The following is a 21,934-nucleotide window of genomic DNA, read 5'->3' on the forward strand; positions in this document are numbered from 1 at the left end:
GCATGGGTAAGTTCGCGAGCCGTGACCACGCAGAAAATATCGCAAACGGGCGGGAAAAAAACTTCCGCATCTTTGCGATATTTCCGCTTGTTTGCGGAGATTTTTTACATTTTCGCGATAATTTGCGAAAGTGAATTTCGCAAATTCCGCCCACCCCTAATTTAAGCCTGACGCTATGCGGAATTAAAAAGGTGGTTAAATTATCACTGGTTCTGCGTGCGCATTGTATAGTTTAGTTTTAGACTGGCAGGACATTTTAACTCTTCTTTTTGGAAGACAGCATGCCCCAGTGGCCATTACATATTCATGGCCATCAGAAAAGTCCTAAAAAAGAAAATTAAATATGTGTATAATGGAAAAAAAAGTTGCAAAACCAGATCGGAATCAACCTTCTGGTTAAAAGGAACACTGGGAGGTCAAGGCAACCTACACGTTCATGCAAGCCTCCCACGCGCAGGCACACTGGTGTTTCTCCAGGAGCTCAGAAGGTCTCCTCAACATGCACAGCCTGTGATGATAAAGAACCAAAGAGCTGTAATGATCGCAGTCAGGGTTCGTACCTTTCACAGCTGTGCTGGCTCCGAACATCACCCAGCGCCTGTTTTCATGCATATGCAGTGTTTAAACTACATACATTTATCATGCACTTTCTTCCAGGTCACGCATGTGCTGCACACAGCACATATCGGAAATGGAGATGCTGCTCATTACTTCAGAACTGCTCGGCCTGTAGCACGTGCACTCATTTGGAGAAATTCGGAGTAAAATGTATGTATCTTAAACAGTTATAAATGCAAAAAAAAGAAAGCGCTCTGACCTGCGCTAAACCGGTGCACGCCTGTTCATGATAAGCCCCGGTAAGCCCCCAGTAATTCATTGCTAGGCCTGGGCAAACCTTGAATTACGGTGGAGTAATCACAGTAGTTTCTAAAATACTCATTACTTTTGGGATGTGAAACTAACTAAATTGCGTTTGCGCCATCTTGAGTAATTAGCAGTAACTGTGGGCAGAAATCCTACTGGAGGAGCACAGGAACAATGAACGAAGAGAGAGTTAGCGGCTCATGGCTACTGCTGTACGTGTCCTGAAGAAAGGAATGCTATTTTTGTAACAAAAAAAATGCATCCTCGGGCCCATTTTGGAAGTGAGGGTGCATTGTGCACTAAGAAATTAGTTCTAAATGTTGTATTATGCTTCTCATCTAATTACGCTTAATTATGACTAATATTGTGATAATTACGAGTAATTACACTATAGAGAATTATGCCAGTCATGCCCCCCTTATTAATGATAGATGTAGCATTGACCCATAATTATCAGTTTCAGCAGAGCTCAATAAAGGCTTCTTGACCCATGGTATAAACTGTGATGACACAGGTCTTTGGCTAGAACCAGCAGCGGGTGCTGCCAAAATAAAGTGGTGGGGTAGCGCGGAGGCAAACAATAAACAAAAAACGCACTTACCTGTTTCTCCTGCTGCCAGCCGCAGACTTCCCACCCAATCCAGGCGCTGCTCTCATGCTTTGAGAGCAGTGCCTGGTTAAGCACTCACTAAGGGACAGGCAGCCTGTGCCATTTCTCCACCCAGCTGTACAATACAGCTGGGTGGAGAAATTCTGAGTGGGCATTTCTGTTTGGCCGGCCTAAGATAGCCGACCAAACTGATATGCACACTTACAAGTGCCCTTCACGCCTCCTCCCAGTCCCTGCGCTAGTGTCAAGAGAGGATTGCCTGACCCTGCCCTAGACTAAATTGGGGTGGCATGGTGAGCAAAAGAACAATGGATTTAACCCAGATCTCTTGACTGGGATGAATGTTTGATTTGTTTTCCATTCCGTCCATCATCTGTGTGTCTTTTCCTTTCTCACTCTTAGTGCACCATGTATGCCTAGACGTGGGTCCAGGGCTTACTGTGTCACTGGATTAAAGCTAGCCTGGCTGATGGAGGATGGCGCGCCAAAACCAGTCCCAGGATGCTTGTTTCCAGGCCAGGGAGGACCAGGCTTGGCAGTTCTGGCTAGACTGTTCCCATGAGGAACAGGGTCAAGACTGATTTGCATATGGCTATTCTAAACTGGGGTGGCATGGAGAGCAAAAGAACTATGGATTTAACCCAGATCTCTTGACTGGGGGTGAATATTTGATTTGTTCTGCATTCCGTCCATCATCTGTGTGTCTTTTGCTTTCTCGCCCTAAGTATGCCGGGTATGCTTAGACGTGGGTCCCGGGCTCACTGTGTCACTGGATTCAAGCTAGCCTGGCTGATGAGGGGTGATGCCCCGAAGCTGGTCCCAGGATGCTTGTTACCGGTCCAGAGAGGACCTGGCTTGGCAGTTCAGGCTGGACTGTTCCCATGAGGAACAGAGTCACGACTGATTTACATACGGCTGGGTCTAAACTGGGGAAGCATGGTGAGCAAAAGAATGATGGATTTAACCTTGATCTCATGACTGGGGGTGAATGTTTGATTTGTTTTGCATTCCGTCCATCATCTGTGTGTCTTTTGCTCTCCTGCCCTAGACTCAGCAGCATTGGCTGACAGTGAAAACGAAAATAATAAAATAGTTTTATTATCGTTTTATTTTTCATTCTGCAGTGGGGTGATGCTTCTCCGCCAGTACGGAGTAGCCGCCGCTGGCTAGAACCCAATTTCGAAGTCCAGCAAACAATTGCGAAGAAGACCAGCCGACACGTTGGACAGACATGTAAATTGCAATTGGTTCAAATCTAGTGGGTTTTTTTGTAACCTCAAGTAGATAGGAAAAAGATATTGAAATTGAATATGTCTAGTCTAATCAGCACAGTTACTTGTTCCATTGTTCTTTTGTGAGGGGATTGGAAAGAGCGCTTTTGTAGTCATTCAGATTGGATTTTAATTAACATCTCTTCTGAGCTTTAAGTTTGAATAGTGATTTCGTGGACATGATTATTTAAATCAAGCATTTGTAGTCAGAGTTATCAAGTGCATATGAAGATGACAATTCTAGTGTCTCTGCAGGAATAACTGTCATAAGAGGTGTCCTACCAGTTTTCATACTGTTTTTGAAGTTTTTATATAGAGCAAAGTTGACAATGAGTATTAGACCGCTTCACGTGAGCACCAGATTACAATACAAAAGGTCAATTTTTTTAAGGCACGGGAATTTTTGCAAAATCAGTTTGTTGAGTGTTCTCCAAGGCTCAAACCTTGTTCCCCAGTTCCAAAATTGGCAGCTCTCACCATTAGGCTACATCTCCTCCATTTCCTCCATCATGGTGTGTCCTGGCAGCTTTTATTTCAGCATTGAATTGTTTCCTAAGTCAGAGTTGCACGTTTCGTTACTGGGTCAATCTCACTGTTCGCAGCATGGTGCTGGGGCATTTCCTCTGAGGAAGCTAAAGACACCCCTCTGAAAGCACGGGTTGCATTCACTGTAGGAACCATTGTTCTGGAGTTGCTCATCTGAGGGTACCGAAGGCATTCTTCTTTGACCACAGCTGGACATTCGAGCTGTTCCTCTGAGGATGCAGAGCTTTCCTCTGACACTGCTAGAGGTGTTGATCATATTAAGCTTGACACTGATGCCATCCCACTACGGACCCTGGAGAAATTCACTCAATGAGGCATCATGCTACATCAATCTCAGGGTGCTGGAGGTAATGACTTTAGCACGAAGCCTAGTGCCGGGGCAGGTGTCTGAGGCTCTGGAGACATCCGCCTGAGGACAGCGGAGGCCTTCACTCTACAAGGGCACCCGAAGGCTCCTAACTCCAGTCTCCGTATCAATGCTTTTCATTACTGGAGGTAATTTTATGGTTATGGCTATGCACACCCCACACACTACTCTTCCTACGTCCACCGCTTGCTGGCCTAGGACTGGAGCACGTTTCATCTCAAACCACATCACACCCCCTTACATCTGTGAAAAATCCCCACATTTATCACAAGTCTCTTCCCTCCCGCTTTTGCCATATGTAAGGAACCCACAGTGCAACCACTTCGAACCCCTCCCTACACATGCAAACACCACTTTGCTGCTAAACACACTTTCCCTCCTGCAGCACAGCCAGAGCCTAGCTCCAGAAGCTCCAAACAACACACCCTCCCACGACTGGAATCACCATTCAGTGCTCTTCTCATCAATGCAGTCAAAGAGCAAGGTTGCAGCTCTGCATGACCATAGTGCTATACAAGTGCAATTAAAATACTGTGTAAAAGAATTTCACAGTTTTATGCGTGAACGTGGACCATTACTACTGTATGCAGTGGTTCATTTAACTTTTCTGATGAATCCACATGCTGTGGCAGGATAAATCTTCTTAATGTTACTATACATGGAGCAGTTTTGTTAGATATTACAGTTTCATGCACACATACCAAACATATACCCACACCAAACCAACATGACAGCATACACAGAGCTTTGTGCATTGCTCTGACTTCTCTATAAGTAATGAATGAGCAAGAATCCCTCCATGACGTCTATGGGCCCAATTACAAGTGTGATGTGTGCATCCACAAGGTGTGAGGCACATGGGGCCCCTGCCGGGTCCCCTTTCTTACCTCACCGCCACTGCTTTCATGGAAGAAAGACCTCCATGAAAACAGTGGCGGGGATGAAAGTTGTAATATACTAGGCGGGACCACTGCGGTTCTGCCAAGCATATAGGTGCCTCTGGACTGCCGCACCAATGCCAGGGAACGGCAGTTCCCTAGCAGAGTCGGTGGTTGATCTCAGGGTGGCATGACCACTTGGGTTGTAATGGGGCGGTCACAAGACCGCCATCGCCAGGCCACCACGAGTTTGGGAGTCCTCGGCCCGTCAGACTCATAATAGGGCCCTATATGTTGTGAAGACTGCAGGTACAAAGCGGCATTAAAAGACAGCTAATTTACCTCATGTACAGCCATATTACCACTGCATGTTTTCCAAGTGCTGTTAGTCTAAGAATACACAAAAGAAATTATGTTGCACGTTATCAACTATGAGGTGATGGTAGGTTTTTCCCGAACCTGCATTTGTGCTGTAAAAAGCCCAAATATTTATTCTGATTGTGAGGTACCATGCTTTTTCAAAGTGAACAAGCACAAACGATGACAAAGTCAATAGGCCTAGTTTACAACTAAAAATACAAGCCAGACCTGAAGACTTTGCCAGTGCTTGTTGTTTGTTTCCTAAGAAGCGAGTTGCCTCAAACATCTGAAAAAGATTTGCAAAAGAAAAGTCTGGAAAGACATGGGGGTACATGACAACCATCATTTTATTTGAACAAGTGTATAGTATATTTACGAAAGGCACTGTTTTTTATTGAATACTGTGTATGTGGTGGGTTCACCAGTTTTTCTAATGTACTTTTTTTGTGTTATTTGATTTTGTGGAAATTTCGGAGTAAAGGGGAAGAACCAATATAACCAGTTAATACCGTGATTCCCCTTTGATTGGGGTGGCTCCCTAAGACCCCCTTTCACATTTATGCTGAAAGAGGCAGATGCCTAGCCAGGGGTGTGTCATATTTCTCAATGTGTAAGACTCTTTCTCTGGTGAGTATGAAAGAAAAGATGGAAGGGCTATGTTCACCAGCAATACATGTAAAACATCTCATGCGAGGCGAAGCCAAATTTAGGAATGAGATGCAAATGCAATCACTGTGGAGTGAGGGAAGTTAGAACAAGAGATTTTCCATGATTCTAAAGAGGGCCATCACTTGATGGGTTACTCTGTCCTTTATTGCACTTAAAATTGTTTGAAAATGTGATTGGTAAATCACTGGGCCAATCACAGCAATGTTTGGCACCGCTTTTTACAGGGAAGGTGCTTTTGAGTTCTTTGCTCCCCGTTTGTTTACTTTTCTCACCACAAAGGTTGTTTGATTGTATAGTTTCCTTGCCCCGTTATACTATCTTTCAGTTTGCTTTTTTTGTTTTGTCTAACCCATCTTTGCTGTCATAGTTTTCGCAGACACGACAATAACTTGTGTTTTTCGTGCAGGATTTTGGCAGCTTTGGCCCACCATTTAAATATGAAAACGAACAGCATTCAGTCTTATGTATTCCATTTCGAGTTTCTGTCCTCAATACTGTATGGGTTTCCTCAACATCATGTGCTCTTGCTGCATCCTCAGAGCAGGGACCACAGCTCTTCTGCTTTAGTGTTTAACTGCTCTCAAAGTTTAGTGTTGCACCTAATAACAAGGTGCAGGTGCTTTGATTTGCAGCAAGCACTATCAAATATTCCATTCATTCATCCACTCAGACTGATCATTCTCTTTCACACTTTTGAGCAAAACGATTGGTGCTTGTGCTTCTTACCTTCCATGATTTGTTTGATTTAAATGTGTACAAATGTGCATTTATTTAGGACTATAATCACAGTTTTCAAACTTCTCAACCAAAAACCTACCCTTTAACCACCCAAAACAGCAGGGAACACTTTGAGTAAAGAGATACACCTTAGGAAATTAACAAACTAAAGCAGATTGTTACAATGCACGTTGACAAATTATACAGATTTCATACCAAAATGAGTATACTAGGAACATAATCCTAATTTAACTGGACCAGTAATGAGAAATGTGTTTCCAACTGTGCTCAGGCTGTGTGGTGTAACAGAATCCTGCGTTTACACGGACATCTACAGGAAGAGCACGTCACCCAATTGTGCAGTGGTAGATAATCACAATTATACTAAGCTACCGATGTTAAAACAAGCATTTGCAATGCAATCAGTCTTGCCTTTGGGAGATTACATGTATTTAGCTATGCAGCACATTAGCCTCGGTGCTGAAACATCTGCTGTTCTTTAACATGGAGGGAAAGTAAGCACCAAACTGCGTGACACGCCAGGTATGGAACACATGCAGGGAAATATTGCCTTTCACCAGAAAATGGTATAGTCCAAAGCTCTGTTTTTAATATAAAAGCAGGGCCTTCGTGGTCATATCACTGAAAATACAAGATTTGAAAAAAAATTATTTTCTACGGGTGCTCGTGGAAGACAATATCTAGGGACTGGAATCTAGAGAATGCTAAAGTGATTCTGGTATTTTACTGACCTCTGCATGTCGTTTTCTATCAAGAAAGTTAAATAGAGGCAGTTTCCAGAAACATAAAAAAAATGAAGTACCTCAGCAGAAATCAATTCTGGTATTTTACTCACCTCTGCTGGTCGTTTTCTATCAAGACAGTTAAATAGAGGCCGTTGAACAGAAAAAAAGTCCCTAAGTGAAAGCAGACAAGTCCTAGGGCTGATCTCCAGAGCCCACAAAGTACATACACATAGAAGTATATACTAAAGTATATACAATTGGTCTCGAATGCTCGACCTAAAAAGAAGGATGACAGCAACAACAGCTCCTTCTAGAAATAATTCCTGCTGTGACATAGAGCCCATCAGAACAAGCATTGGAAATGCAATAGGTCTCGCATGTGTTTGAGTTAGAACCTTTGGCATTGTGAATGGCGATGTATTTTACTCATGTGTTATGGAGTGTATGTTTGCGGTGTGTAGTCTTATTTTCAAAATTAACCCAAAAGCAAAATCAGAACATCTACGCTTCGCAGCTGGAATGCTTGTCATCTCCAATTGGATGACTGAGAATTATCTCCAATTGAATCCAAGCAAAACGGAAATTATGTTAATTGGGAAAGCTCCTCTTTCTTGGTCCCATGACTGGTGGCCGCGAGAGTTGGGTGCCGCCCCTGCCCCTAAACAAGTAGTGAAAAACTTGGGGTTTAAACTTGACCAGGCACTTTCTATGAAGGAACATATAGCAGCAATCTCCAGCTCCTGCTATTTTAGCCTTCGGCTTTTACGGAAGATCCTCCCCTATCTACCTACCAAGCATCGCAGAACCCTAGTCCAGGCCATGATGATCTGTCGCCTCGATTACGGCAATGCCCTGCTGGCAGAATTAGGTCCGACGTTGATAAAGAAACTACAGGTTATCCAAAATACCGCTGCGCGAATTATTCTAAATCGCCCGGCTGGTTCACCTTCAGCCCCTCTATTGCTAGACCTTCATTGACTTCCGATCGCGAAACGAGCATACTTCAAGACATGCTGCCTGACATACAAGGCCTTAAATGGTAAAGGTCCCAAATATCTGTTAAGCAGACTCACTAAACAGACTACAACTCGCAACCTTAGGTCTAATTCTCTTGGGTTCCTGAAGACCCCTTGAATTCGCCTCGCCCGCTACGGGGGAAAGGCCTTTTCATATCTGGCTCCACGCTATTGGAATATGCTTCCCATTTCCATACGCATATGCCCTTCCCTCACTATTTTCCGGAAACAAAAGAAAACTTTTTTGTTCGGATCACTTGGGATCTATCTCCGCTGCCACGTTGTTTTTTCTCCTTCCCCACTCAGCTGCCTACTAGGTACAGCGCCGAGATGCCCCAGGGTGAGTCGTGCGCTTTATAAGTATCCCTAACATAACATAACATAATCGAATTATGTGGATTGGATTGTAATAGTTGTGGAGCAGCATGAAGCATAAGAAGAGTTAGGAGGAGAAGAGCAGTGGGAGCCAGTGCGTGGAACTAACGCATGGTCAACTTTCCGCAATGAACTACCCCACAAAGATCAATAAAGTTGCTCAAACTCACCAGGCCAGCTGGATGTAGTGCAGCCCTGCTCAGAGCCTCCCTCCGGACCAGACAGCCGCCGCCTCTAGCCAATAAGCCACCCTTTGGGCTTCTTCCAGCGCACCCCAAGCTGAGCACCTCCAGCCCTGTGAAGCGGCGCAACGCATGTTAGGGGGACCGCAGCGACTAGGTAGAGCCTAGATGTAAATGAGGTCTCCGGCTGGAGAGGAGCGAAGAGGTGAACGAATGATCCAAGTTCCTTAACAGGTCCGGGCGGCGAACGAGGCGCTGGTGGCATGCGTGACTCTCGCCTCGCTCTCCCTCCTTTCCTCTCTCCCCTTGGGATCTGGGGGAGGGGGATTCTTAGAGCACGTCAGTCCCCGTCGCCCACCTCCTCTGGCTCAGGTTCTTCAGCTGCAGGTGCTCCCCCAAGCCTGCACTCTCGTCCGTGCTAATCACGCACACTGAAGCATGTCGGCGCTATGGTATTGAGTACTCCCGTACTCCCGATTTGAACATGTTTCACGGTTTGCGGTAGCATCTCACATTTGTATTTTTTTCTGAATTTACAGAACTCTTTCTCCAAAGCTTTGGAAAAGGCGTATATTTTGGAGTATGCAGAGAGATTGTCAGGATCTGTGCTTTGTGGAGGAAAAAGTCGACTAAATAATAGACGGTGCTTTACTGCATTGACCTTTGTATGGGGCTTCCATAAAAATTATGAGACTCAGTCTTCTATGATATGGTTGCATGAGAAAATATCCTGTATGTTTTGCATCTTTAGGTTTCGCCTATAGACAGCTTTTAGCCCTCTGTTTGCAAAAGACCACTTGAGGACCATAACAGTCAGTAGGGTTAGAAAGGTGGAGGGAGAGAAAAAACACAAGCGCGGCCGAGGTGGACCGCGTACGATTTTAAAATTAAGACAGCGCCCGACTTACGGGCGTTTGTGCGGGGGGGGTGGGTAGGAACAAAGCCTGATGAGCAGCGAGGGACGGAAACTGGTGGTCGGGAGAGAACACGGGACTGACAGAAAAAACATAGTGCCTACTGACGAATGAAGCCCTCTGTGTAATGCCGCAAGTGAAAGATACATTCCGGATGGGCCGTCGGTGACGCCAGCCAATCAAAAAGATGGGCGTGGCTTCAAGTCCCCTTCTGAAAATGTATTGATGACAATAAGCCTCGCAGAGCGAGGAGCGCATGAGCATCGCAGCGTGAGGTCTGCGAGACCTAAAAACAAGGAGACCTGCTCCAGTTGGCAGCCAACCCCCCACCCCCTCTCTGAGCCCATATCCCACCTCTAACTTGTCTCAGCCAGCACGGCCCTGACCTCAACCAGCTCCACCTCCGCTAGCACTTTAGTCGCCAACACCATATCTTGTCCCAGATACCTGGCTGCACCTTACTGTGGCCAGAGGCACTGGAAATAAGAATGGTGGGGGGTGCTGCAGCACCCCTAAATACCCACGCTGGAGTTAGGAAGGTAAAGGAGCACTAAAGTTGCCTTTACATTTTCTTTTTATCTGGTAACATTTGCTGTGCCTCAAAGACAGAGGTCAAAGGTCAGGCAATAACTTTTGGCTAATGGCTGTTTTTCTGTAAACTTGGAGAATGGCGTTTACTCTCTCTAACTGGTGTGAACCTGAGCTTCTATTGGAATTCTCTGCGGCATATTATCAAGCCCATTATCGTCGCTTTAGCGGCAGTTTCCTGCCGCTGAAGCGGCGATAATTTTAACGCCGTCCTTGATAATATGCCCCCCAATGATTTTGTAAAAATCACTGTTTGGCAGTCTTGCATGGGCACAGTAGCTGTTTTTTTCAAACTCCTAATGCAATTGAGAGAACTGTAAATGAAGTGGACAAATGTTTCCAATTACGTATTGCCAGAGAAACCTTCTTTTTTGAGGAATGTGAAGGTTTGCTTCTAAAATAGGGATTTCAGATGCTCTCTTCCTACTTTAACACAATATGGTGCACTGATGACTAAGGAGCCACCATTTTCCAAATTATAGCGGAGTCCAAATTTACATTCACCCAAGTACCAAAGTAAAAGGATTTGGATTGATTTGATATTTAAAATGTACCTCTTTATCAAGCATTGGCCATTTTAGTATTCATCACAGGTTTAGTGTGCAAGTGATGCAGAAATCAATGTGAGACTAAAGACTTTGATAACAGCACTTGCAGTGAATCAATTTACATTTATTTATGAAATGCCCATGAATGTTTCACTTTTCCTACTGATGAAGGGTGGTTCCCTCACTAACCCTGCCATCGGAAAACTTGCAACGATGTCCTGACAGTGTAGGGGCTGTGGGAGTACGGGCTGTCGTAGTAAGGGTAACAGACTGCCCACCCTAATTAGAAAGGAGTATCTGGTATCTTTTTTCTGTCTGTCACCACCAGGGGCAGTGATGAGCACCAAATGAAAATAATGCACTCCACACCTTTGGAGAAACGTCCAAGGGCTTGGGGGCCCTTAGTTTACAATTTGCTGAAACAAATTCCCACTTCAGGAGTTTTTTTGTGAAAAACAAAAAGCCTGGTGGGCAACTGCGTAAAAGACAGTGGTGGCCGTGCACGAAGCTTTCAGTGCCTTCATAGAAGATGACAACTTTTATAAATATGGATGTTGTTTCCCTAGTGGTCACTGGTATTGGGAAGTGATAGGGAGGGGGGAGTGTAGGATGCAAACTAAAGAAAAAATATATACATATTAAAATTACACTTCCTTGCTCCCACGGCCACTGGCTTCCTCCCAATCCTCGCCTCACCGGACTTCTAGGAATTGCTGCACACTGTGCACGCTCCCAATCCCAAATTCCCAGCATGCGAGCAGTGCTGGGATTGGTCTGAGCGCCTCAGCTCGGCACCCAGACTTGAACTGCGAGCCTGTGTTGGTTTCTCCACCCAGCTGTACAACGGAGCTAGGTGGAGAAAGGCTAAGTGCGCATGATGGCTTGGTCGGCCCCAGAGGGCCGGCCAAACCGTCATGCTCACATGGCAGTGCCCACCACTTCCCCCTCCTCCCTGGTGCTGCAGCTGCAGTGTCATGATGAATGGCCTCGCCCCTTCCCCGAGTTGAGCCTGTAGGACAATAAATAAAATGATAATAAAAATGTTTTATTATCATTTTATTTTTGTTGGTTGCCTCTGCTGGCTTTCAACGGAGGGGGGTGGGGCGACACTCCTCCGCCATAACAGAGAAGCCGCCCCTGGGTTGTTTGTCTGTTGTCTGTCAGGGCACCAGACATAATGTCCTCTGCCACCTTAATAGACAAAGTTAAGTGTGTCATACATTAAATTAGTCTCTAAATCTTATAGGAGATAGTTATTATAACACTGATTATGTTTTTCCATTTCGGTGCTTTAGCAGATGAATTCAAGAGAATTTAGTAAAACCTAAAGTTTCATGCTTTGATTTTGATTTTCTCACTCCATCCAAAAATTGTGATAAAATATTTAACAACTGGTGAATGAACTGACGGTAGGCATTGCATGGAAATGGCTGAAAACAACTTTGCATTGAGTGAAAATGTATTTTCGCTGGATTCTTCACAGGAAATACAGTATGAGGTTCTGTAAATCCGCTTCTCAATTTAAACAATAGTCCTAGTAGCATCTAATCTAAATGTTTGTTTCAAAGTGCAATAAAGCGTAGATGTTTTACTCAGTCATCCAACCTTGTTATTTATTTCCGCAGGTGATCTGGTCTCCCGAGCAATGCACCATCTGCAACCTCTCCATGTAAAACAATATGGTAATGGGACCCCCTCGCACCACAAGCAAGGGCCGCTCTACTGGGAGCCCGAAGCCCTCTACACGCTCTGTTATTTCATGCACTGTCCTCAGATGGAGTGGGAAAACCCCAATGTTGAACCTTCTAAGGTCACACTCCAGACAGAAAGGTAAGACCTGAGAACTGAAGACTGTCTTTGTCATAGATTTTAAGGATTGGAGTCATACTAAAATTATATACATAATATACCTGTAAGGGCTTTCAGCCAACCTCATCCATCCTTTCGTCTAATGTTCTGCCATTCACAGTTTTCATCTGCTCACTACAGCGTACAACATGGGGGAACGGGCTAGCACACTCAAGCCATTGGCTAGCTTCACTGTGAGGGACAGAAGCCTACTCTTTCACAAAGAGTACAAACACCCGAAGTGGTTTCCTTTAGTGACAGGGAAAAATCTGTCAAAATGTGCTTTTTGCGCCAACATTTTTTTTTTTCTTTTAGCCAATGTTTACTTTTGTTATATTTGCAAGGGCCCAGTAGCTCCTCAAAAATAAACTATTCGGAAATCCATGACAAAACAAGCATTGGCAAAGCCAAAAGGCTGGCACCCAAAGCCAGACTTACTGGCTTTGCCAGTGCTTGTTTTGCCTTCTGCTGCACTCACTGTATAGTCGCATGAGCTGTGAAAATATTTGAGCTGTGGACAAACACAATTTACATGGTTTTTTAGTATTGTGAATTTTAAAGTATTTTACGGATGGAGTGTTTCCAGAATAATGGTTTAGTGAAAAATAATTCTAAATATATTATGAATGTGTGCCTTCTGTACTCAAGAAATTTCCCATTGTAAGTGTATACCTTTCATTGCTTATTTCTTTTGAAACCAAGAGTGAGTCAGTGACCATCTCAAGTGGTGATATTGGACTTTCCAAGTTTTTATTAGCACAGCCATTTGAGCAAACAAAAACGCAATGCAAAATAGTATACAATAAGAGTAAACGTACGTGTCTGAAAATAAGGGGAAACGAAACTCATGGTACCATATGTTTTCAAACATATTACAGAGAGATCTGATGGAGGACACAGGATCTCGCCCTTGGCAGGAGGGTGGAAACAGTAGGGGACGAAGGCCATCGCCTGGTGTAACTTTAACATATGACCAGTGCTCGTTAGGGAACGTCTGGTCCTGCCTCCCTATTCTTTTTGGGTCTCCTCTGAACCTTTTGATGATTACATTGTGTTGTGTTGATAGGTTATGGGTTTTTCGCACTTTTGAAGTGCCCTAAACCCAGCAGTAACCTACTGGACCACCAGTACTATGGACAGAACACAACATGATGGGTGCCCAGACAATTGTGTGGACTTTGTCTGACTCGTGTTGTATGCTGCTGAGAAAATAACATACCTGCGTTCTGCAGTTTTTCCATCAGTTCTCTGACCTCCTGCTAAGAGTTTTTTTGTTGTGCCTGAATCTTAATCACCGAGATTGCATATTATAACATTATATGCATGATAAATGTCTGAAGTTCTCATTGGTTGCTTTATCTCTGGTTTCTAAAGAGGGTTTGTCCTGAACAAGGTGACGTCATGTTTCTTTTGACTTGAGTTCGCACAGGCAGCTGCCCTAATTTGGTCGTTGCTTTTCTCAGTCGCACTTTTTGTACTAGTCTCACAATAGTGCAGCAGGTGAAGTAGTTCCGGGTCGTTGGGGAGTGAGGGGCTCACTGGACCCCAATTAATGATTTCTTTTGCTACCAAGCAACGGGATGGCGGGCAGGATTTTCTTGCATTGGGGTCCATGTCCTCCCTTTCCACCCCACTGTGCTGCCACCAGAGACCTCTCTTTCTGGGGTGGAAGACTTATCATGTATGGTTCTGGGGTGTCCTTGACTGTTTGGTTTCCTTTCACGTGATAGTTCTCAATTTTTAAAGATGGCTCCCAGGGTTATCTTTTGAACAAGTTAAAGCTATCACTCTCCTCGATGTCTTGGACTGACCCAGAGGTCCAATAGGTGAAGTTTGTATTTAGTGAAACACGGATCTGATCGAGCAAGAGCGAGTAACACCACACGAAATCGTAAAGATAAACTTTGTGAAATAGTTACCAGAGCAGACAATAATATGTGTGTCAATTGACCAAACGATGAGTAAAGACCCTTGAAGGACAAACGAATGGGATCAAAATGTAAGAAAGTCCCAAGTGAGTATGTCAGAGACACAAATGCTTCCAATGCTTTACCTAGTACAGCACCCACAGAACTGTCACTGTGTCAGCACATCAGATTGAAACAACTATTTTAGACAAACACATACAAACAGGAAAACAAAACACACGAACACAGGAATATATTGCGTCCAAAGGGTAGGAATACAAAATAAAAATGTGCAACCAGATCACAAAAAGACTCTTGTGCGGCCATGCAGATATGTACATGCAGCAAAAACCACATTCCAATTGCAAGGAATATCTTAAAAATGGCATGGCACTCAATGGTAGTATGCAGTATTTCCACTCGCCTAAAGTAGTACCTTAGATAAAATACAAAGCTAACCACCTATAATAAACCATTAGAAAGTAGGGCTGATGCTCATCCCAGCAAGCTTGATCATCCACAAGGACACAGGACACACCAGTCACCACTGCAACATTATACTCATACACCTAAACCCGATCACACATAGAAGACAAAAAGCAGATACTCTAAAGCCAACACACATCCATAGAAGACAAAAGGTAGAGAGGTTTTCTCAGCTCTACGAAGTCAGGATCCCAGATGAACATCAGGTGAATATACTAAAAATAACAATGCAATTTATCATTTGCATAGAGTTTCAAGCGATGTAGATTACACTTGTCAATTCTATGTCCATAATCACATCTACACTGTACATCACAGGTGACATTTTTGGACACAACTTCTACACCGCGATGAAAAGAGAACAGAAGTACATTGTGTTCAAGAAAGTGGCAGGGTGATGGACTTAGCTTGGAATCTGCCATTCCAACAATGCGATCACCAAGCTGAATATATTCCCTTCTCTATGCAGGATAGCACCCTAAACTTGGATAAAGACTTGCGGGCAGTCATCACATTGGAAACCATATCTGAAGCCAAGCCTCAACATCATTACAGACTCATCCTCACACTATGCAATGTCAGCACAGGCACCACTCCAACCAAGGTTTCTGATTAATATCAAACGCACTTTCCACCAAAAAAAGAAGCTTCTCTCTTGTAGAACAGAACTGACTCTCACTGAAAACTGCATCCATCTCACCCCAGATTTGAAGACCAACATCATAAACCACAGCAGCGAACCACACCCGAGCGTGTTGCAGCCCAACACAGATGCACATACTTTTAGACAGCAGGGACGTCCCAACTCCGAGCAGTACTAGATAAGCGGACAGACGTTAGATGCTTTCTCTGGCCATAACACCGAAATAGCAGTGTGCATGGCCAACAGATGAAGGTTTGGCAATCGCTACTCCAGCTCCCAATCCATCAAAAGGCAAGTATGAGGTTCAATTAACACAGAAGACAACAACGAGATAAGCTTTGGTAACAGTGACCAGCAAGTGACAAAACACATGGAGCACAACAGACCAGACAGGCAGAGGATAGCACCAGGCAAGATATGGCTAAAGAAAGAATGATAATCCTGGCCCATACAAAGCCATCAAATGTAAAGCTGCTTCATGCAGAGTCGTGAAGAAGTCAATATTATTAAGTATCCACCTGAGTTTGAGCATCAAAGCAAGAGAGTTCAAGAGTGGTGCAACAGAAGGTCAAGAGCCACCAGATGAATTTACTTGAAGGCGCTTTATTCAGAGTGAGGCTTCCCGGACGGCCAGAGGAACAGCTCTACAAACCTTAAAATTCATGATACAGCAGGAAAACATTGTGACTACAGGACTCAGTATAAAACATAAGACTAGTCACAAAGGTATACTTCATCCCACAAGGTGAGCACATGTATTACCATGGGGAATGGATTTAAGCTAAGAGTGTGGGAGAGGCTAGTTGTAACATACATAGAGTACTGGTGGAGAGTAGTCATGGCTACTCCAACATAGCAGGTAAATGACAGAGCAGTGTAGGAGGGCAGACTTAGTTTGGTCAGGAGGGCAGACTTAGTTTGGTCATGTCATTTGAGGACTTACTGGATAGAGGGTTGTATGTAGAGTTAGGCAAATCCCTTTTGTTTAATCTGTGGTAAGCAGATGTGAAACTTTGGTTTGTTCTGACATTTTCTGCTGGTTTTGCATTCACCCTCCCTGATTTTAAAACAAAAGCCACAATGCAGGCAGGATGCAACGTAGTACAACAATTCCACATTCTGTACAGAGAAGGAACGAAGAATTTCCTCATTAGTAATTGCATGAAGTTAATTAAACAGTCTGGTCCCTAAAGTGTATCAGAGCAAGTGCACCAGCAGGGGAGTCGGTGCAAGGCACCTGCCATGTAGAACGCCAAGAAGACTCTGCAGACAAGTGCTGCTCCAAGGTTTCCCTACCGGGGGATGGATTTTAAGAACACTGCGAGCTGTCCGTGATAAGTATTAGCGTTTCTAAAACACAGTAAGAAATCATGTGAATTTTGCATAGTTTAATATTCAGCTGAATATTTAACCCATCCCATTTTATTAGCAGAACTCTTGCTTTGCTTCTGAATCTAAACAATTGTAAATAGAAGCTTTCTTTAATGATAATTCCGCCTCTTTCAGAAAGATATGATTTTCTTGTCTTGACCATTTGGTGCCTGAAGCTTGTTCCTGGGTTACATGACTAGGTGTAGCTGGCAGTTGGTGCTTGTGTATTGCTCCCAGAGAGCGACACAAAGGGAAGATACATGTTGGGAGGATGGGCCACTCTGAGTTAACTAAGGTAAGGAGCTGTCACCTACCACACTTGCACATCACAAAGGCCTGAGCACTCTCACAAAGGGTTTGACACTGGGCTTTTGTGTTCCTAGACTAGCCGGGGGCAGGACTTGGAGGAAGGCGATGCCTGACACTTCATAGGGGTGAGGGAGGGGGGGGTCCGGGGCATTGGAAGTTTCCTCTATGTCAAGGTAGGCACCAGGTAGAAATATTGGACCTTTAGACCCAACTCTTCAGTAGACTTCTGGACCTGTGGAGTATGCCAGGAAGAAGGAATGCTGTGCTGCTGAAATGACTGGGTTTACTCACCCAGGATATAGGGTAGCAAAGTGCAACAAGAAAAGGCAATAACAGGAAGGTGGCACAGAGTGTGTTTTGGACGGAAACCCTCACTCACCCGAGGGTGAAATGCTTCTCCATGGGTGTCCTCCAACACACTGGGACCTCAAGGTACCAAGTGTGGGCTACAACTTACCCCGAAGGGAAGGAGCGGGAGTGTTTTATCTGAAGCACGTATAGTTTCAAAACCTCAAGGGTGACAGTGGGGGGCAGAGTGCAACAAAAATTATTTGTTTTAAAACAATCTCCGTAAGGACAACAACTTTATTCTAACATCCTATGGGATAGAGTCTAAAAGCAGGGTGAACCAGGGTTATGGATGTATACCCTGTAGTGTGGTCAACATGTTTCTGCCTTCTGTGACAAATCTGTTCGAGGCATTCTTCAGGACCAAGATCTTTTGTCACTCTGTTGCAAAACTGTGTAAAAAATTATAATGAAAAGATACTCAGGCCTTAGTTCGTGACCACCAATCTGTTGTAGTGACAATCAATGCGATGGGCCAGAGGGCCCTAAGATCAATGTGTAAAGTCCGACTCTACCATCTACAGAGTATCTCACCACGTAGATTCCTCTTACACCTATGGTGGTGCTCCGTCGTGGACTCTGGTGCTGAAATGACTGCCTCTCTGCTGGACTGCTGCCCTGATGGACTGCTGGGCAGAGATTTTTTAAGACATGGGTAAAGTGAGCTCTGCCCAAGGACCCCAGCCTTTCAGGGGGCCCCCTTACAGCCAGCACTGTTCTGAAAAGTAGCTTGTCCTGATGACCTTTAATAATTCTTAAGCAGATTGTTTTAAATACTGTTTTCCTTTAATTTGTTTTTAATGAGGGTGACGCATGAGAGTCTACTACAGACATTTTGCAGCTAAATGTTGTGTTTATGTTTCATACAACATACATATAAAAAGTTTCTTCAAATCAAAACAGGACCGCACCTATGAGAAATGGGTGTCACAGAGATTATTTGAGGTAATATTCATGCTGCTGTGTTACAATATTGAAATCCCATGTCATTATCCCTGAATATTAGATGTAAACACATTTAGAATTTGGACAAGTGTGCCTATGCACTGTCAGAGACCTGGCCAAAGAGGACATGAAAGAGCTGAAAGAGGATCATATATTCAAAGCTGAACAGGGGCCCCCAAAATACATTTCGTCCAGGGATCCCAAAATCCTTAATAGGTCCCTGCTGCTGGCCTGCTGTGCTGACCTGCTGCTCTGCTGCCCTCTTGCCTGGGTGAGAAGGACTGGACCTGTAACTCTAAACCCAGGAGCTCAGAGCGACTCCAAGGTCTAGTTGGCTGGCCTCCTGATCAGAAAGAAGCCTCAGGAACAGAATAGGTTTCCAACAACTGTGGTTCCAGCACCTGGACTCGACCATCTGTGAGTCCTGCCCACCCCAAGTAGTGCCAACCTAATCCTGTACTCTTGGAAGTCGGTCTGAATGTGCTCTGTCAGCCCACCTGTGGATTCAGCAGAACCGACACATCCTCCACAATGCATCTCCCACAGAACAAGCGCATCGCCTATTCTGCTCGATGCATCACACTCAGTACCAATGAATCGACTTTGTTGCGCGGCCTTTTCCAATGCAAGGACTTCACATCACCATTGCAAGCACTGCTGCAAAACGTATCTCCATGCAAGGGCATCACCTCGTCCGTGCAGCTCATCGGAACTGCAGTTGTGGGGTGCATCTCCTTGCAAAGACATCACATAGCCCAACACAGCACACAAGACTCATCGCTGCATGACACATTTCCATGCAAGGAGGACACTGCATTGCACTTCGCAGCTCCCCGGAAGCACCGCTGAATAACACATCTCCTTGCCCGGATCTCACAATGCCTCTGCTGCATGGCGCTTCCTCGATGAGGGACTTCGCATCTCTTCGCAACCAGCATTATGGTACTGTGGTCTGTGGGCATAAGTAGGTCCCTGTGGCTAGCCCACACTCCATTGCGGCCTACCAGAACTTGTCACTTTGTCCTGGTCTAGCGCGGCCAGATTACCACAGTTGGCGCTTTGTGCATTTTGGTGCTGTTTTCAGTTAAAACTTCAAACTTGCATATCTCCAATTCAATTAATTGGATTTTTGTCATTTTGATCTTGATTTATTTATTGAAATTTGGTCTATTTTTTATAATGTGGCATTGGATTATTCTTGTGTTGTGTTTTCACAATATCACTTTTTGAAGTGCTGCATAAACACTTTACACGTTGCCTCTAAGTTAAGCCTGACTGCTCTGTGCCAAGCTACCAGCAGGTTGAACACACAGTAATTTGGGGGTTTGTTTGTGACTTCACCCTGACAAGGATTGTGGTTGGTGCTAGAGTAGGGTTTCACCCTCCCCCACCAGTATCCCAATTTCATACCAATACTTTGCAAAACACTTGTACAGTGCATCTTTAAAAGTTAAACGTTGTTCCAATTTTACAAACATGGGCCACTTTTTTAGCTACCTAATTCACTAAAGGGGTACACTTTTATTATGGCACCCAGCACTTTTATCTGTCCCAGCCCACCTTGAGCTTACTCACCCCTCATCCATGAATATTTGTGGTGGTGGCCTTAGTTGCAGTTTTCCATTGCGAGGTAGGATTGGGAGTCATCTGCTTGTAAGGTAGACTGAGTTAGTGCTGCAGCAGGCCACTTGCCTTTAGTGGCATGATTTGGGTACTGCATCTGCCCAGGTTCAGGCACCGAGATGGATATCTGAGTGCTCCAAATGTGATCTTAGTTGGGCATCAAATCCAGATGTGTGTCTTTTTTATTATAGGTTTTATTCCTGGTGCCCAGACTGTGTTCGGGTATGATGTTTTGAGTCATATTTCCATTGGAGGGGCTTCCACCGTTAAATATATGTGGAATTATGTATGAGTCACTGTTGAGGTTAATTGGTCGAATTATGTATGAGTCACTGTTGAGGTTAATTGGTCTTGAGGAAAACACTAAGATTAGAAGTGGTTTTGTGCCACTGAAGACTACAGGAAGAAAGAAAAAAAGTACCCCTGCCGTAAATATCATAGAGGGAAAAGAATGTTTTTTGTTTCCTAAACAAAAACACAGTGGTTTCTCGTCTCCTCAACATTAATGGGATGACGTTCCATGTTTTTGTCACAGTATGGGAGAGACTCCATTGTAGTAGCACGCCTTTTGTTTTTCTCAGGTGGAATAGTTAACTATTATCTGATCTCATTGCTCTTCTAGGCAGGAGATTGATCACTGGTTATGGTGTTGTGTACAGGTTCTGTGCAGGGTATTCATGTGTGACCTGCATACCTAACAGGCCCAGACACAGGATACGTGTCTTTCCCTTTCTACAGACTTTACTCCTATCTAGGATAGTTGCTTTATGCCAAGAACTCATAAAGCATTTAGCGAATGCATTCAAATGTAGCTCGGCTTCGAATACAACTGGGTTTGAGGCTTTGTGAGGCGATTAAAGAGCCCCCTGAGGGCTTCTGAGTGACTTTTTCTGCCCTCGATGGCCACTATGGTGAGGGGGAAGGGAGAGTTTGTGCTTCCCTGCGTCAAGTCTTTGCATTGTTTCACGTACATTGGACATACCTCGAAATTTCAGATCATCTTTCGCTCCGACTTGATGGTTGAAGTCCAAGCTCAGCATCTCTGAATCGTGGGCACAGCTGCCGTTCTAATGAGCTGGTTCCTTCTGGGCCATCGAGTATCTGACAGATGCCTGATGCTGCCAGCCGACCCTTCCAAAAAAGTATTCCATCTCTCCAGGTGACAAACATCTGTGACACTCTTGCGAGCATGTCCCACATATTCACTCTTTCTGGTGCATCCCCAGGCACACATGAACCCCTCAGATGTCCATTGTCACAGTGACTCTGTGGGAAGGTGATGCATCTAGGTTTGAATTTCTGGCTTTAGAGTGGAAGCACAAACTGGATGGGATACATTGTGCTCTAGATAGGAGAATCTAAGCAAGGGCAAGGAGTGTGCAATGGAGCATGGCCTTTCTTCTGAACTATTTCACATTTAAGTGGAGAAGCACCATGTTGTTGTATTCGTATTCGGCCCAGTCCCACCAGACACAATATAAAACAAGCATTGGCATAGCCAATAGGTCTCGCCTTTGGGACCTTATTAGTGTTTAGCCATGCAACAGTTGCATAACCTAATACTTATAAGGTCCCAAAAGCGAGACCTATTGGCTATGCCAAGCGGCCGAGCGGCCGCAAAAGTGATCGCGATCAAACATCAAAGCACTTTTTGGAGCCCTCTCAAAAAGTCTCGCCAGACCAGCGCATGCGCTGGGTCAGGCAAGACCTAAAAAAATGAGTCATTTCCCTTTTTTCATACTAGGAACACAAATTTCAGTGTGTAAGAAGTCCTTTATAATTGATGGATCAGTTTGCTCTATG

At 44.5% G+C, this 21,934-nt stretch overlaps 1 protein-coding gene across 3 annotated transcripts in view; it reads left to right on the forward strand.

Moving 5' to 3' along the window:
• ABTB3 (ankyrin repeat and BTB domain containing 3) overlaps positions 1 to 21,934 on the forward strand; it is a 677,712-nt gene that overhangs the window by 429,980 nt on the left and 225,798 nt on the right. For all 3 annotated transcript variants that reach the window (XM_085652553.1, XM_085652554.1, XM_085652555.1), the window contains exon 3: positions 12,277 to 12,481. In XM_085652553.1, coding sequence (XP_085508679.1) covers positions 12,277 to 12,481 — 205 coding nt within the window. The remainder of the gene's footprint in view (positions 1 to 12,276; positions 12,482 to 21,934) is intronic.

This window comes from Triturus cristatus, chromosome 4_1 (genome assembly GCF_964204655.1).
Source record: "Triturus cristatus chromosome 4_1, aTriCri1.1, whole genome shotgun sequence".
NCBI classification, from domain to species: Eukaryota; Metazoa; Chordata; class Amphibia; order Caudata; family Salamandridae; genus Triturus; species Triturus cristatus.